Source organism: Artemia franciscana, chromosome 5 (genome assembly GCF_032884065.1).
Source record: "Artemia franciscana chromosome 5, ASM3288406v1, whole genome shotgun sequence".
In the NCBI taxonomy this organism is placed as follows: domain Eukaryota; kingdom Metazoa; phylum Arthropoda; class Branchiopoda; order Anostraca; family Artemiidae; genus Artemia; species Artemia franciscana.
The window spans coordinates 13737462-13755983 of NC_088867.1; the positions used below are offsets into that span (position 1 = coordinate 13737462).

The 18522-nt window shown below is 33.8% G+C and overlaps 2 protein-coding genes across 4 annotated transcripts in view; both read right to left on the reverse strand.

Moving 5' to 3' along the window:
- Nucleotides 1-744: 744 nt before the first annotated feature.
- Nucleotides 745-13979, reverse strand: LOC136027002 (allatostatin-A receptor-like). 3 transcript variants are annotated; one of them, XM_065703886.1, is made up of 3 exons: nucleotides 13892-13950; nucleotides 10919-11053; nucleotides 745-2965 (listed from the first exon to the last, which is right to left on the reverse strand). In XM_065703886.1, exon 3 carries the CDS (start codon nucleotides 2921-2923, stop codon nucleotides 1583-1585), a length of 1341 nt encoding a protein of 446 aa, XP_065559958.1. In that variant the 5' UTR covers nucleotides 2924-2965; nucleotides 10919-11053; nucleotides 13892-13950; the 3' UTR covers nucleotides 745-1582. The 3 variants fall into 3 exon arrangements, with proteins under 3 accessions (XP_065559958.1, XP_065559957.1, XP_065559956.1); XM_065703885.1 differs by having other exon boundaries at nucleotides 10914-11053; XM_065703884.1 differs by lacking the exon at nucleotides 10919-11053 and having other exon boundaries at nucleotides 13892-13979.
- A 2836-nt stretch (nucleotides 13980-16815) lies between these two features.
- Nucleotides 16816-18522, reverse strand: part of LOC136027001 (structural maintenance of chromosomes protein 5-like) — a 116528-nt gene continuing 114821 nt past the window's right edge. Inside the window, exon 20 of the mRNA XM_065703883.1 lies at nucleotides 16816-17034. Within this exon, the coding sequence (XP_065559955.1) occupies nucleotides 16915-17034 (120 nt within the window). The 3' untranslated portion in view covers nucleotides 16816-16914. The remainder of the gene's footprint in view (nucleotides 17035-18522) is intronic.

Consider the following 18522-nt stretch of genomic DNA (forward strand, 5'->3'; position numbering starts at 1 on the left):
GTGAAAAATGTAAACATTGGTTTATAGTATTGAAGGAATTCCAATTATTCTACTCGCCATTTAATAACAAATATAGGTCGATAGGGGCGAAACTCCAACAGTTTGGGGGGGGGGGCACGATGGGTCCATATCTGGATAGTCAAGGGGTATAGGATGTATGATGATTTTTTCTCTAAATACGTAGGTACAACACCCCCCCCCCCCAAATGACGCCACTGTAGGTGGATATATTCAATGATCATAATGTGCTCCTCAAAAATACGAGATAAAACACAACCGGAAGCTCAGTGACCGCAGGTGAACGCACTCTTCTTTTGGCCTTGCAGGACTACACCAAACAAACCCACGACAACTATTGTTGCAAAAATATTAAAAAAAGGCTTTGGCTTAAAAGGAATCTTTCCATTAAATAACTAAATACTATAATTACGTAAGGTTATTTAGTCAGTTGTGTTATTTTTATGTTTATATTAAAGTTATTTATGTATTTACATAAAGTTATTTAGACTATTTTTTGAATTGATCAAAGTTGATACATTGTTTTCATTAATTGAAATTACTTTTCCAATTCTGCAATAATGATATAAAATAAAACTAATAATTATACTAATTTCTTTTGTTCTTTAAACTAAAAATGTGAAATACCCTGCACAAAAGATGGAATATTTGAAAGATATTCCAACTTGGAATGTCTAGCACAAATAAAACATAGTATCGTCTATTCCTGGCTTAATGGCAAACGAGTGGAAATAAATATTTTTATTAAGAAATCTTTAAGTCTTAAATAACAAAAATAATGGATTTATACTTGAAAATTATTTTAAAGCCACATTTAGTCGTCTAAAAATATGCCTTTAAAATAAAACAAATCAATGATGTTGAAAAAGTTCTTCCAAATTACTCATGCAATACCACAGGGCTCTAATGGCAAAGCAGGAGTAAAAAAAAATATAGAAGCAAGATATAAAGTAGTTAAAAACACAAAAGAAAAAAGGAGAAAAATCTACGTTCTTATAAATTTGTAGCATTGATAAATATACATAGCCTAAGATTGAATGAAATAGTTAGATGCTTACAAAGAGGCTAACACTGTTAAATCATCTGATTGGCTGAAATTGTGGAATATACCTAGTAGGTGTAAACCATATCAGCACAATAATCTAGAGGATTTTCAAATATAAGAAAACCAATCATTACTAGAGCTTTTGGCCACACTTTTCTTCAGTAGTATGGGTGTAGGCAGGGGACATATGGACAGCTTCTGACTAGGAAAACCCACGGAAGTGTTTTTTCCTATGGCAGAGGAACGGTAATTTACCCCTCCCTTTCCCTACATTTTTTTTGTATATTACCGTACGAGTACAAATCAGCAGGACTGACTTTGCTCTTTTTTTTTATTAAAAAACTAAATTTACTTAGATACATTACAATATTTACATTTAACTAAATGTGATATTCATCCAAAGAAATCCCATTCCAGCATGCATCATTTACTCCCCAGATAAAGCTAATTAGCCTTAGTTTTACCAGTACAAGGAAGACAATGGATTTTGAATGAAAGTTTGGCTATGGTCAAATCCATTTATAACACTGCTTCTGCTACGTCAGGGCCTAAGACCTTACTTTTTTCCCCAGTGGTCGCATCGTTGGCATTTGTTGTCATAGTAGGATTTTGGGGATGTGGTAACATAGGAGATTTGGCCATCTGTTTCCCTTCAGACCTTTCTTGAAGGCGCATTTCACTGCTATGATAAAAGAAAGGACCACAATGTATTACTTTCCTGAAAGCTTTGCGAAAGTTATCTGACAAGAAAGCATAAAGAATTGGGTTGACACAGGAATTCATATAAGCAAGCGTTTGAGCAGGAATCAGGAGCCATAATCCGGCACCAGTTGTTGGGTCATACACATCTAAACTAATTAGTATTAAAAGAATCTGAACAGGGCACCAACACACAGCGAAAATTATAACAACAATGACAACCATCCGTGTAACCCGTTTTTTTCCTCGAAGCCCTTCAGCAGATATTTTCCCTCCATTTTTTACCCCTTTCCATAGCCGAGAAATCATTCGGAAATAAAGACCAATAATAATCGATAAAGGCAACACATATGCTGTTACAAAGAATGCAATTTGGAAGGTAGGAAGACTTCCATAGTATGTCAGAAAGTGACACTGTTTTTTTTCGACCCCCTCCCATATATAAAATACAAGTTCACCGTGAACAAGTGCCACTGGTATACAAACAAGGATAAGGATGCTCCAAACTGCTATAATAGCAATATACGTATTAGATTCGGTTCGTATAGACATTGAGCTAATCGGGTGTACAACTGCTAAATAACGATCTAAAGACATTAACACTAAGGTATATACACTTATGTACGCAGTTACAATGATTAAATACTGAACAATTTTACACCACGTATCTCCAAACGGCCAAGAAGGCAAAGCATAGTAACAGGCGGTAAAGGGGACACAAAAAACAATGAATAATAAATCAGCAATAGCTAAGTTAATAATTAATAAGTTTGTAGTGTTCCTCATTTGTTGATTGGCTGCAACAACAATTACAACAAGAGCATTACCAAACAATCCAACAATAACAACAATTCCAAATAAAATTGGCACAATTATTCTCACTAAGCTGTTGTTTTGTAATATCTCTTCAATGTCTTCATTTTGAAACGTTTTGAAATAATTATTTTGCTGGCAGAATGGAGTATAGGCTAGCGATTCGTTAATACATATATTGTAAATATTCCCATTGAATTCTGGACTTAGTAAATAATTCATTCCGTCATAAGAAACATTTGAATAGTCTTCAGAGTTTTCTGAACCTGGATTGCTATCCATTTGGCAGGGAGCTGGATCGCAAAGAAAACATTCAAGTATCCATTTTGTAATATCTTCAATTCTCATATGCCAGTAATAAGGTGGTAACAGGAGTTATTTCCAGGTGACCTGCAAATTAATAACTTAAAATAACTTCCAGAAAACAGCCTAAAGTAAGGTGGGGGATGTTAAAGGAATTTTTTTGGAAAAGGGGGACTAAAATCTAACGCCTAATAAACTATCGTAAAGAGGTAACTTCCATAAAATAGATTAAAGTTAAGGAGGAAGGTGTTAAACGAATTTTTCCGGGTGAAAGGACTGAAATCTACCGCCGAATAAGGTGTCGCAAATAAATAAATTCCATAATAAATCATAAAATTACGGTGGGAGATGTTAAAAGAATTTTCCCGGGGGAGGAGGGCTGAAATCTAACACCTAATAAGCTTTTCTAAATAAATAATTTCCATAAAACACCTTAATGTTAGGTGGGAGGTGTTAAAGGTGCTGTAGGCGTGATAACGCTTCCCTGAGGGTGCCGCAAATCAGCCATTGAGCGCCACGGGTTGGGAATACAAAAAAAATGTGATATACCTTGTACCTCCTTGAATTTACCTCTAATAAGTCACCCCCTCCTCTCAATGAATCTAGATTTACTGATTAAATGTAATGGTTTTGGCGCAGTATTATACTTTTGATGGTATGGATATACCTATACCAAATGTTTCGGCATTTATATTGACAATTGAACGACTTTCTATTTGAAAATACCCTTTCCTACCTGTATAATATAAATTTCAGTGCGCTAAGAATAGTTTGGTTCAATATTTTTTGTGAATTTGTTTATTAATAAAACTTGTATGTACGATAAAAAGTCTGTGTCTTACAAAGCCATTTGAGAAACAAAGTAAAACATTGCTTAAGTCATGTTAGAATAATGCAATGCAGCTTGCAGGTGCAAATAATAGTGTAATAATAAACAACAATGTTAGATACTTGCTCAATATCGATAGGATTGGAAAAATGTAATCAATAGCTAGTCACGTAGAATTTATTTGCAGAATCATAGGGATATTAATCGCTTCTTGGCCCAATTGTCCAAGACACAGTTTCGTTGGGGAAATCACTGGTCTTGACATTCGATGCTTAAAGCAGACAAAAATCTTGAAGCAAAAACAAACGTCTTGAGGAAAAAACAGCTTGAAGAAAATAAAATCTTAAGAAAAATCTTTTAAAGTATTATGTAACCTCCCACGTGTGCACCGTCATTATGTAAAAGTCACGTGTGTGCCACCATTACGTAACATGCACACATGCGCCTCCATTACTTAACACCGACTTGTGTGCCACCCTCAGTTACAAACAGGGCCTCCCCACAGGCCCTGAAGAGACTGGTCTCGCAAGGTTACGTCATTATCAATAAATCTAACAAGTCACGCAAGATTATGTCATTCTCGACATAGGCAGACATTCCCAATTACGTACAAAAAATACGTGTACTATCGAATTACGTGACTTACAGGTGTACTATACCATAACAATCAGGTTTCTTATACCATTAAATAACAAGGAAATGTACAACAGTAAGCCCAGATGTGCGTAATAATGTCTTGAGGGATTAGTAACTCCAATAGTAAATCCCCTATCTGTTGGTTTAAATAGATAGAGGGGTTACTACTTAAGAGCATCCAGGTTGTCAAAATGGCAAGTCTGAAATATTCCAAGAGCGGCTTAGGGTATTAATACGAAACTTTCAAGGAAAGTTGAGGGGGATGTTAAACTAAAACAAAAGACACCTTGTCCATCTAGGGTGCAATAAGGGCATATATGTAATAACTCAACAACGGCTAAGGGTATAAATTGACAATTTAGGGGACCTGTCTGACACTTTTACGGAATATTTCGTGGGGCCATCAAGTAGATGTAAAACTTTTTGCTTGGGGGAGCAAAAGGGGCTTATCAAGGGCAATAATTATGAAAAATGTTGTCTTATTTATTCTTAGTGCAAAATGTAATTTTTTTTACTGATTTGCTTAAAATTTCAGGCCTTGAAGACATCTTAATTAGGGTTTTAGAACAAATGGAACTTCAACCGGAGGCAAATCTGGTTGCACTGATTCTTGACAGTCTCTTTTATTTTCTTTTTAACGAACCAATCAGAGGTCTTTTTAATACATGAGCTAAAAACAAATTTATTCAAACAAAAAATTAAGCAGTTAAAATAAAATGTAATATTAATAATTTTACGTGATATTACGTAATTTATGTAATATATATAAATTATGTAATTTATGTAATAATTTTGTAATATTACGTAATGTAATAATGCAATAAAATAAAATGTAATATTATAGCAATAGAATTGCTACAATAAAAATCGACAATCAGTACTGACTTATTTTTAAGGTTGTAACAAAATTGGTGTCAAAAAGCTTCAGCCATAAATTTTCCGTCTACTTATTTGAATAATATCCACCCTCTCCACCCCTCCCCCCAAATTCAATAACAAAACTGTCTCTAAAATTTGTTGCAAAATTGTGTTCAAAATAGAAACACCAAGCAAAAATCTTAATCCTGAATTAGAGAAACGGGAAAAGCTTTTCAAATATTCCATTTAGTGAATCAAAAAACAATATCAATTAAAACGAAGAGAAATGAACTAAAAAAGAACTTTTCCAAAAAGGAGTTTTTTAAAGAAAATAAATAGATAAAATAAGGCAAAGACGATCCAATAGAGTCAAGTAATATTTCAACATTCATACAAAATTCAATACAACGGTCAAATAATACTGAAAAATTTATTCCCAATCAACAAAAAGTTAAACCCAAATCCAGGAGTAGGACTGACGGCCTTAAGCCTTCTAAAGGTCACAGCGTAATTTGCGCTTTATTGAGAACAATTTGTATTCTAAACATTCCTTCCCGTATGATCTTAATAAATCCAAAATTGCAAAGATTTCCAGGGATGAACCTAATCTTATATTAAACAGTTAATCTACTTTTGTTAGTTATTTTCAGGAATTTCGACTAATATGGTGATTTTTTTTTTCTTTGTTATTGTAGCTGATGCTTTGACAAACAAAAGCCACACTGCTCGAAACAGTAATTACTTTCGGTAAAGAACAAATGACACTCTTGTTTTTAGAAGACCTATGACGCGTTTGTCCTATTTGTATTAGTGCAAATTTCTGTTTGTTGTAGACTGGGGTGCAATTTGCTATGGGGCAGGAATGTAACTGCCCCCTTCGGACCCTAGTTTGCTCCCAGCTAAAATTTTCTTCAAAAATCTTGTCAAAACTACGATAAGCCTACCTGATTCAATCATCCAGGGAAACGCTCAGGTTTTCTTTAGTATGTCTTTGCCAATATGGTTGTATATGACTTATTTTTACCGTTATTTTCGCATGATTTGGGAAAATTGGCTCCAACTTTCTCCCCCCCCCCCTGGATTTTGATAAAATTACGCCTCTGGTTGTAGTTTTGACTTGTTCATTCATGTAATTTTTGTTCGTTTTGGGTTTCGTTCATTCGCTCACAGTAATTTCTGTTTAGAAGCCCGAATTTTCGTTTGACTGTAATTCTGATCGTATTTGGTTTGGTAAGACAGCTTTGAAGGGGAACAATTCTTCACCAATCCTCACAAAAGAGTATGCACCACAGTCTTTTTTTCTTGCCTGTCTGCCATGATTCGTCGGCTAGTAGGAAAATAAGACAGAAGAGGGGAGGGTTAAGACGGAGTGAGAGGAAAGAGAGGAAAAAGGATTATTGGAACCAAAATTTAAAGATTCATAAAAGTAAGCACATTTAAAAGAGAAACAGCTATTTACAGATAGAAAAAAAACAATAATAAGTTACTGTAAATAAGAGGAGGGAAGATTACTTACTCGAAAACGCAGAAGAAAATTGAACCTGGATTATCCGTGACAGTTTAAATGGTCAAATAATCAATGTACTTTAACTAAGTTTTTGAACGGTAATAATTATTCATAAGCCACTATTTAAACAGGAGAAGTGAAACAACACAAGGAAAAGAAAAACAAAGAAAATAAATAAATAAACATTCCCTAAATATGAATTTCGGTGTAGAATCCGAAATGATCTTACTATTGCTTCCCTTTCGAAAAATCATTCCTCCAGAATTGTTACCATCCCCTTCCTCCCTCCCAGCAATTACTGCTCTGCTAAAATACTCATCCCAAATTCATTTTTATATTAGTAGATTTAAACGCAAACATAAACAAATTTCTCATTACTTATCTTATAAAAAATTTTGCTTATTGAAATGCATGATGCCTGCTTGAAAATGCGAATACTGGTGAATTAAACAGAGGGCTGAAAAGTCCTATATTGGCTCTAGATTAATTCCAAGCATCTCAAATATTTTGTGCATAAAATAAAAGATAACATTAGTGCACCTGCATAGGGTAGCTCGGGGAATGGCGTCCCCGAACAATAATAAAAACAGCATCCACTTGATGGAGGAATGGGGAGGACAGTATATTTTACTGTGGTAGGGAGGGGGGACGGAGCTGCAAACAATACACACATGACTATAGGAAAATATTCTGTCTTTTTCGCTTTGGTGGTGCAGAGCACTTCTTAATCATTTTGGTGAACACGATTCTTTTGCTTGGGAATTATGTTAATTTTTGTAAATGTTTGGGGTACGGATTTAAAACTTGCCATTGTTTTTTTTCCGAGACCTGTTCATAAACAATAGCTTGTTAAGTTTTTTGACAAGGATCAGGGGTACTGAAATAATGAAAAAAAGTAAATCGCTCAACAATTTTTTTAGCACAACTTTTAATTCTAATTTTAGGAGAGTTTTCTCTCAATCTTTATGTAATGGTTTGCCTGAAGAAAGTTTCTTTCTTCCAAACGTCAAAGAACAACAGCACAAAATTATCATTCAAAAACTGTGAGTTTAAAAAAAAATGTACTATATTTTATGACTGTTACAAAAAATGTTGAGCATTAGAACATTCTTATGTAATTCACTTCTTTTGTCAAAGTTATCATGCAACTACTGTAGGCTCTGGAAACGGATAATATGTACAAGTTTATCACGAAAAATTCGACAAAAGTCACCTACTCATCAAAAAATATACATTTCATTGCAAGATTAGTCGTAAAACAAAAGACTAAACTAATATAAATATATGGAGATTAACAACAAGAAACAAAATATAAACAAAAAGAAGCGCGAGATAGGACAATCTAATGACGGAAACTTCAATTTAAAAGAAAGTAAAATCCGAGAAGAAATACAAGAGATTGATCAGTAAAATTTGACTATAATTTTGAGAGTGGTGGGTAATCATATCGACTACGACAGTCTCAGAATAATTTACTATTGCATTCACTGTGATAAGTCTGAATCTGCGCATAAGTTACTTTGACAATTTCCAAAAAAAAATAAAAACCTGTTAAGGATAAATGATATGGTATAGCAATTATATTCGCTATGTTTCATTGTGACTATATTTACCCCATCACCCAGTGGCTTATTATTTATCACAAAGTGCAAAATCTTGCAAAATTGGGTGAGGGCATAGGCGGTTCTAGGGCTCGGACAGGAGGGGCACTTATCCCGGATGTAGACATTTTAGAGGCACATAATTTCGAATAAATAATCTAAAAATTATAGCTATTTTGTAGTTTTTTTTAAATTCCTTTTTATTAAAATAAAGTAGAAGGCGCAGTCAATAAATGAAAATGATCAATTAATCACTGATTAATTAAAAAAACAAAAATGATAATAATTAGAATAATTAAATTGGAATAATTCATATTAATTAAATAATTTAAATAATAAACTAAAAAAATAATTAAAACAAACATTATTAATTTATTGATAAATTGAGAAATACCTTGTCAATAAATGAAAATTTCGTCAAAATTAAGCCACATAATTTTTTTGGAGACAGGGGGGAGGGCTAATCAAAAATATTGGCCGCCGATGCAGAAGAGACCTCCGATGCAGATCGGAATAGGCCTCCGATGCAGAAGAGGCCAGAACCACCACTGGGTGAGGGACTAGTCCAAATCAATATTCCAGTGGTAATGACCATGCCTAGGGTCATCAAGACATGAACATGAAAAAAATGGCTTTATTGCTAAAAAAAAAATGCATTAAAACGACTATTCCTCCCTTCGATAAAAAGATAAGAGAAAATTTACACGAAAATGTAAACATGTCTTTTTAAAATAAAAAAAAAAGATTGGAAGCCATCAGTCTAAGGATAACTTCTGCTCATTTTAAGTTTTAGCGTCGCTCTACTTTCATTTAAAAATTGTTTCATGCAATTTTTGTTAGTCAAAATAATATCAAAGATTCTTCAAAAATGTCCTAGTTTTTGCAGCAAAGAATTAGATTTGTTTGTAAATTCCTCATCCAATCATGAATTTCTTTCGAACTAGAGGATAAGGCAAAAAATGAGAAAGGCGAAGATGGAAGCTAAAAACGGTTCAAAAACCTGGAATGAAAAAGATGAAAGGTTAATCTTCGTGAGGTTGTGATAAGAAACTTTCAATTCCAGACAGAAAAAATGTTTCTTATAAATATATACAAAACAATTGTTAGAATCGGTAAAACGCCACTTGGTTCTCGCCTTAAAGTTTCTCGCACATGTCCTTAGCAGTTCAGTACACAGGCTACTAGCAAGGAAATAAGATGTGATTAATCTTAGCAAAATTTCGAGTTTTCTAATTTAACTCACCAGTGACAGTGTAAATGAAATCTGATTTTTTGAGCTGGTTATAAGAATAATTATACAATCACATATGACTTTAAAATGAGGTAAAAATTGAAATTCAATTTTTCATGAAAAAGACCTCTAGATGCAATTAAATATTTTAACGTCTAGCAGGTGTCAAATTAAGAAGAAAGAAAATCTGGGTGAAAAACCAGCAAAAAAAGCTATAAAAATATGGCACTAAATGGCTGATGGGGGGGGGGGGGTATAACTTACACCCTGTTACAGCTGTCGTTATAGCTGTCGTTGAAGTTGCAGATGTCGTTAGTAATGAACACATAATTAAAATTTGATATTTTTTTTTGGACAGACGCCTTGTCAAATTTATCTAACTAGTTTCGATTATTTATTTTCACCCTTCAGCCAGGCAACATTGAAAAAAATGTGATTTTTCCCCAAAAAGTTTTTAATTTTAAAGCAACGAAAGGAAAAATCCTAAGAAATTATGGTTTTAGGTATAAAGGAAAAAATCTTGAAAAACAAGAACGAGCCTATGACCAGTGTGAAGGAAAATAAGAAAAAATTACGCGAATATTTCACCTACATAAAACAAGATGCCCTAGGCATGAAGAAGAAAGAATTTAAAAGAAAACTACAAAAAAATGAGGAAAACTTAAATAAAAAAAGAATGAAAAGAAAACAATAAAACCAAATATATACAACTGCTGCTCCATGAGGCACACCACTGAAGCAGAATATACGATGAAAGAGCCTCTCCTCTAAACAGGTGACTCTGGTGTTGTACATTTTACTTGCGTAGTTTGTGTAATTGCTGTGTAATTATTCAGTTGTTAGTGGAAATATTCACTTGTTTTCTCAAACTAAATTTTTTAGTTGTTAAATCATATTCATGACTGGTCAACATAAAAGATGCCAAAAAAACAATTCGCTAAGCTTTTGACAGTTGCCAAGGGTCAGGACGAAAGACGAGGAGTCGACAATGATTCTGGAAAGGGAAGGGGTTGCACTCTTCTCTTATTCATCCTCCATGAATCGGAAACTTATCACCATGTCCGAACATTAGCTTTATTCTCGATTTTAAAATCTGAATTTTGTGTTTGTCTATTCGATTTTCAATTGACTATAGTGCCAAGTTAATATTTATTCTCCTCTTTTTTATTCGTATTTAAAAATATATATATTTTAATATATATAATGAATACTTATTCTTTTTTTATTCCTACAGGCCAGGGACCCGTTTTCATTTAAAAATTTTCCTCTTTGTGTTGTCATGGTAGATAAGAGCCGCCTTAGATCTTTTATAAGAAGCACATGCTGCAGGTAAATTTATTTAAGATGGAAAAGGATTGAAAAACTATTGCAACCTTACAACTTGCTCTGTAGAATGCACGAACATGACAGAAGAGCCCTCCATGTCGTCCGATTCTTTGTTATATCTATTGGTATCAAAGTTCCGCTTTTTACTTTCGGTTACTATTGAGCTGTGTCGCTCCTTGCGCTCCTACTATATGAAAATCGAAATTAGTGAGAAGTGAGTGTGGTATTGTACATAGATGTAGTTCAATATTTATGAGTAAGTATGTGAATTGAAAACAAAAGGAATAAGACGTTATCAGTGCTAATTAGGAGAATTAGAGCTTCTATTAATTACTGGAAACGAAAATCAAAACAATTAAATGATTTTTGGAGTGGATAGCCCTCTACCAAATTCCATGACCAAACGAGAACCTATTTGGCCTATCAAGTTGTAGTGCGAATATCATTATTAAAACCACTACGTCTTATGTTCTTTTTCAATGATTTCTATTTATCCAGAAAATTATATTTACTGTATGCGGCTCAATCAATTCAGACTTTTAATGAATATACACCTTCTTATTCTTCAATGATTCCACTTCTGTTCTATTTGCAGATGTAGAGGTTGTATTCATTTCCATTTTTGAAAGTTTTAAAACAAGAGAATCAAATCTTGAACTGATAAATTTTAGGACGTAAAAGCACCTTAAATATCAGGGGGGGGGGGAATTGATAGAGCAAATATGGCAAAACAGTAAGAATAGAATATTTTAAAATTTTACCATTAACTAGGCTTATATTTTTACTTGATGATAAGGTTTCAAGGGCAGTATATTCTGAAAATATTAATTTGTAAAATATTGTAAAGTGCAACGGATCGCTATTTTTCTTGTTTTGGTTATGTTAGAAATTAGCATATATTAATTAAAAAAGAACATATGCTCAAAATACAGAGCAAATTTGACGCTTAAAACGAACAAGAGCTTTAAAGCTACTTAAAAAAATTATCTTTTTTTTCAAATTACTGGTGGGCAACTTCCCCCTTGCCCCCCTCAACAACACCACTGATTATATGGTATTACGGAGATGTCCATAATTTGTTTATGAATTTCACTTTGGAGGTTAAGCATTTTAATGTTTGATTTTATATTTCAATTTAGTTCATAGATGGTATATTTAATTTTTTGTTATATCTTTTCTTGTTCATTTTGTATGCGTTTGTAGTATGCAGTTTATTTATTTGGGTGAAATACTTCTTTTGTGAGTTCCATTGCTCAAACAATTCATTCATATGGCTTTGGTAGAACAGAAGCCATAATTCTACTATATGGATCCTGTCGGGAAAAAGACGGGTCTATATGGATCTAAGGTCGGGTTAGTCGTTTGCTAACTTCGGTACCCAAAACATTTGCAGGTCTTAAAGGTCTAAAATCGATTAAGCCGATAGACAATTTAAGTGCTCAGAAAAACCAAAAAGAGCAATAGACAAAAAAGTGAGAGTGCACCCGACTGATGGTATTATTACTCCTAGGACCATTTTGTTAGGGAAACAAAAGTCAACAAAATACAACTAAGGTGTGAATAAATATTTGTTTATGCAATACCCCCACCCCAGCCCCAAAACCGGAAATATGAAGCCCTGAGAATAAAACATTTATGTGAGCTATAAAATATCCGTGGTTGCTCAACCTAAGGAAAAACTTCGCCCACAGCCAAATTTAAAACTTTGACGTTTCCAGGCCAACGGGTTTTTGTCGCTCCGTTTTTGCGAGATTTTTGGGGAAATCCCCGAAAATGCGAGGATAGTGGAAGAACTGAAAAGAACGCAGCTGTCAGGCCAAAAGTAATGGAAGAGAGAGGTGATACTGAACTTTCACCTGCCATTCTTGGGAGACATCTGACAATTCATAAGTGGCCACGGAATTCTAGTGTTATTTTAAAATCACTTTTTGTGACTAGGCAGTGGGGCGGCAAAGTGAACCTGACACTTTGACGACAGATCACATCAATCCAGTTTTTGCTAAGAAAAAATCACTGTGAGTTTATAATTTATTTTCTAGTGGTAATTTATTGCACCCCTTGGCATTATGTGCCCCTAGGCTGGTACCTAGTGGCCCTATTGGTACATTCTGGCTTGCCCACTCCTCAGAACCTTATTAAGGCATTGTCAGAATTAAAAACCAATTTATTTGATTTCACAGAGTACTGGAATTAGCAAGCTCCTATCCCGACTTTAAATGCCGTTAGGTCTCAATATTAACTAACTGCTTCGCCATTTAAGATCACAAAGAGCACTAGCCAGGGTACCAAAGATCCGATCTTTATGTGAGAGCCCTCGGATGTGTTCAAACATCTGTTTAGCCTAACTGGGCTAATAGGGGCAGGCTTTAAATTTTCTTTTATTGGCCATATTTGTGGTGTTATTTACACCTTCCCTGCGGGAATTTTTTTTTATTTATTTTAAAGATACAGAACTAAATGAACGCTACGTTCAATATTGCGTAATCTTCATTATCATTGGGCTGAAGAAAATTAAAAAATATTTGCAATACCTACCTTAGAATATTTTTAAGATGACAATAAATATTGACGAATTGGGAACAAAACTTGCAAGATCGCCAAAAACATATTTCTAAAATATGTTTTATATAGGTGCAAAAATTTGATATATATATATATATATATATATATATATATATATATATATATATATATATATATATATATATATATATATATATATATATAGACATTGGAAATGTTTTTACAAACATTCTGCAATAATATTATCTTAATTGCCTCCTTTTTTATATCAATATTTCTTCTGACAAAAATTTTTCCCAAGTTTTGGTGTAGAATAGTACGTATTTGTGGAGCATACAAAAGAGGGTTCTAAAGTTGAATTGATTCTTTTCCTTGACACATTGCCATTTTTTAACATAAAGGAGTTTTTCTGGTACCGCAATATAATAATCTAATTTATTTAGAAGCTAAAAGCTTTTTGTCAAGGTATAGCTGATACAAAGTATAACACATAAATCCTTACTAAAAGTCAACTTTCCAATCCTGTCAAGTCATAGAAACATTGTCACCAGCTCATCCAGGAATCACTGGAGAAATTCCGAGGATATTCCAAAAGCTTGGAGAGGTTTTTCCCTCATCGCGCAGTTTATATGGAGCATGCACTCTTGGGAATTTTTCAATTCCCACCCAAATCCATTTCCAATCAGAGATATATTTTCTTAGAGCATGTTGAAGCCTTTATTTTGAATCGTTTTCGAGTGGAATTGCTCGATTAAAAAATAATGCTTATTGAATATAAAAAAAACATGTTTTGTTATTTGGTAAATATGAAACCACTTGTGTTTATCAATGACAGGTCCGGGTAGGTGACACATTCTACCCCAACACTTCGGTTACATACGCAATGATAAGAAATGATAGAGTGATTGAGTGATTGAGTGCTTAAGTACACGTCAAATTCCCTTGAGCATACTCCCCACTTTTAGGTAGTTTCTGAGTTATCTGAAAATTCTTTACATACTTCGACTAATTCTGATTGAATTGTCATACCTCGTTCTTGACTCAATAAATAGCTCTAGGCTTGAAAATTTTGCGTGAATATTCTTCACTGATAGGTTTTTCCCTAAAAAAAAAAAAAAAAAAAAAAAAAAAAAAAAAAAAAAAAAAAAAAAAAAAAACAGGCTTTCCATTACAGGGAGCATTGCTTGCCGTATGAATTGGAACGCTTTGATTTTTATTCCATTTGGACCATGTGGCTGATTGTACTTTTGAACAGTCATATTTTATGGATGACACATTACCGAAAACTATGCAATCCATCTATGGTCAAACAAAAAGCAGATCATTCCTGAATACGGACTGAAGGGGCTATAACAAAAAATTAAAAGAGATTGGAACTAAATGGAACGAATTAAAGAGTAGAATTTTGAAAAAGTTGCGAAAGGTAGGTGTGTTGGTCTTGGAAGGCCTTTCTACAAGTACATCCTCCTATCAACGAGTTATTTCTATCTGTGCCTCCGTTTGCCAAACCAACACGGCAAACAGACATTAATACGGTGGTCAGATTACATACAAAAGGAGACACCAAACATTGAGAAATTAAAGCACAGCTTTATAAAATGTTGGACCTCTATTTGGAATGGTCTCTCAAAGGAGGAACTTGAAAACCCGTTTGGTAATTTTTATAGAAGGTGGTTGAAGAGACACAATTCTAAGTAGAAAATCTAAGTAAATTTTTGACTAGTGGCACCCCAGTTCCACAGTATTTAGTAGCTTGGCACCTTGAGACTTGTCTTAAAAATAGAAAACAAAAGACATTTAGAATATTCCTTTTACTATCCCGGCAAACTGAACGAAGGCTCCCACCTCCTCCACCCTCCAACAGCTGAATTTTATGCACAACTTCTACTATTTCTTAGATCATTTGTTAAAGCATTCAAACAGAAAATGGCATCATCCTAATAATTCAAGCTTCTAATATCTAATAATTTCTACGTAGAATCTTTTTTCTCTTTTGCGGGGTCGAATATTTTAAAGCTAGTTGTGCTATCCATAATTCAGAGTTTGGTAATTCGTTTTGAGTGGCTATAACTAATTAGTGGAGGCTAGCAAGCAAGCAAGCAGTATTGGTAGTCAAAAAAATAGTTTGATCCCAGCAAAGAATATAGAGCCTAGTCTTGTCTTCTGTATCCATCATATTGCAATGCTCAGTCTTCAGGTGAATTACGAAAACTTCATCACCATTTGGTATCCCTAAATTACCATCAGAATGCTCTTCAAGGTTTGGTGAAGTGTTGGCAAGCTAGCTCAATATACAGAGTTTTGGTCTCCTTACAGATTCGTATTGTTCTCAAGAAGAAAAATATTCTCATACATTCGGTCTTTATATTCTAAATTCGGTCTTTATTTTCAATTCTGGTTATAGAGTTTCAGTCTCCCGCTAGATTCTCAAGACAAAAAATCCCATAGAGTCTAGAGAAAAAAAATTCTGCTTTTTAGTCCGTTTCGAAAACGGGTTTAAGGCATTCTTTTTAATTTATTATTTTCGACTGTTTTGTCTTCTCTATAACTAAGTTTTTTTTTGTCTTCTCTAATAAAAAAAATATTGTTATATAGGAGTCGAGTCTCAGTTACCGTGGCCATTATTCCGTGGTAAACTCAAATATGAGTTCTCACAATTGTTGTTATTTTCTTCCAATTTTTTTATTCTCCATCTGTTTTTCACTTTTTTTTTCAAATTGTTCTGTTTTACAAAGTCGTCCTGTCTCCAATATTAGGTTGCTTAGGCTGCCGTACTAGACAGCAGTCAAAAAGCTTACAGGCACTAAAGGAAACCACCAAGTCTGGCCTAACTCCTAGAATCTCTAGACAACAATTTCTGTGTTTCTTCAGTTTATTACTTTTTTTATGACTTTGTCGCTCTCCTACAAAAATCTCTCAACATATATCTGACAACATAGGCACGTACGGTCGTTTTTTTTTTTTGGGGTCTGGTGCATTCAGTATAGTATTATCAAGTAATCTTTTAACCTGCAATATTTGTTCTTTTTCTATATGACCACAAATTTGAAAGACTAAAATAAAACCACAGAAAGAAATACGAATATGGAGGGATAGTGAGAGTGTGTGTGCGTGTGTGTGAGAGAGAGAGAGAGAGAGAGAGAGAGAGAGAGAGAGAGAGAGAGAGAGAGAGAGAGAGAGAGAGAGAGAGAGAGAGAGAGAGAGAGAGAGAGAGAGAGAGAGAGAGAGAGGAGAGAGAGAGAGAGAGAGAGAGAGAGAGAGAGGGAGAGAGAGAGAGAGAGAGAGAGAGAGAGAGAGAGAGAGAGAGAGAGAGAGAGAGAGAGAGAGAGAGAGAGAGAGAGAGAGAGAGAGACAGAGAGAGAGAGAGAGAGATGAGAGAGCCAGTAGGGACTGCTGAAAATGACACTATCTCAGATAAATAAAAAAAGTAGTGTATAAATTTAATATAGATCAAATACACACATATAATTTTAAATGTAACACACATAAAAAAATTCCTGAAAAGCAAGAAAGATGCAATATAAACTACAACTTCAGAACATTTTTGAACTTTGCGAAGTCCCACTGCGTGTAGTGGACAGATCCAAACCCATTGTTGATGTCATGAATTTTCACTCCTTTAGAAAATGGCAGTCCAATAAGCAACTGAAAATATAGAAATAAAACAAAAAAATACCTTTTAGTCAACTGGAACTGAAATTAATAGCTACGAGAATCATTTTCTTCCTTTTTAAGAAAATAGAAAATATTGACTATCAATTATAATGTTGCTATTACCAACAAATTTGGTCTAAGTTTCAGCCGAAAACTTGCCTAAGAGTTCCTACGTTTTTTTTTTTTTTTTTGCCAAAAACAGATAAAAGAAAGGAAGGTGAACTAAGTAAAGTAAAAAAGAAAAGAATTTACAGAAAAAATACAAGGTTTTCGTATGTTTGATTAAAAGAAAGAAAATTCTCCATAAAAGTAGAGAGCAAATTAAAAATTATAACAAGCATAAACTATAGCTAAGCAAAAGATGTAAGAAAAGGAATTACCACTAATAAGAGAGACACTGATACTCCTCAGCACCCTCCCCCCCAAAGATCGATGGTTTTACTTAACACTTTAATAAAACATATAAATTATGAAGTATGTTTTGTTTAGTGAACTGATTTTCTATATATTTGAATAAAGTGAATTTGAAAGGAAGAAAATGTAGATGAAAAGTCACTGCATATAAGATCAATTAAAATAATTATTTAATTAAAGTAAACTAATGCTACAAATCTGCTGGTACTGAAAACAATATCTGAAGTTTGAGAGTTTTTTTCGAATACCATTATAAAAAAAACAAAATGTTCAAATATTTTAGGTTTTCAGCAGAGCATAAATGATATTCTAGCCTACTGGGGGTTTTCACGGATAGCAACAATAAGCTTATTTGTAGTAGTTCCTACTCATTTTAAGTTTGTATCTATTATACACTGTAAATTCGGTCTCCCTCAAATCTTCTAGTCTAGCTTTCTGGAGGCTTTGAAAGGCTGGCAATGCTAAACTTACTTGTGGTAGTTGTGTTTACTTTAAGCTTGTCTCTATAAAACACCGTAAATTCAATCACCTTCATCTTAGCCGTCTATAGGCTTTGACGGGTGGCAACACAACACTTAATTGTGTTTACTTTAAGTTTGTCTCTATAAAACACCGTAAATTCAATCACCTTCATCTTAGCCGTCTATAGGCTTTGACGGGTGGCAACACAACACTTCATTGTGTTTACTTTAAGTTTGTCTCTATAAAACACCGTAAATTCAATCACCTTCATTTTAGCCGTCTATAGGCTTTGACGGGTGGCAACACAACACTTAATTGTGTTTACTTTAAGTTTGTCTCTATAAAACACCGTAAATTCAATCACCTTCATTTTAGCCGTCTATAGGCTTTGACGGGTGGCAACACGACACTTAATTGTGTTTACTTTAAGTTTGTCTCTATAAAACACCGTAAATTCAATCACCTTCATTTTAGCCGTCTATAGGCTTTGACGGGTGGCAACACAACACTTAATTGTGTTTACTTTAAGTTTGTCTCTATAAAACACCGTAAAATTCAATCACCTTCATTATAGCCGTCTATAGTAAACACAATTAAGTGGTT

Coding starts and splice junctions, on each gene's coding strand:
- LOC136027002 (XM_065703884.1), bottom strand. CDS start 2,923: ATGAGAATTGAAGATATTACAAAATGGATACTTGAATGTTTTCTTTGC.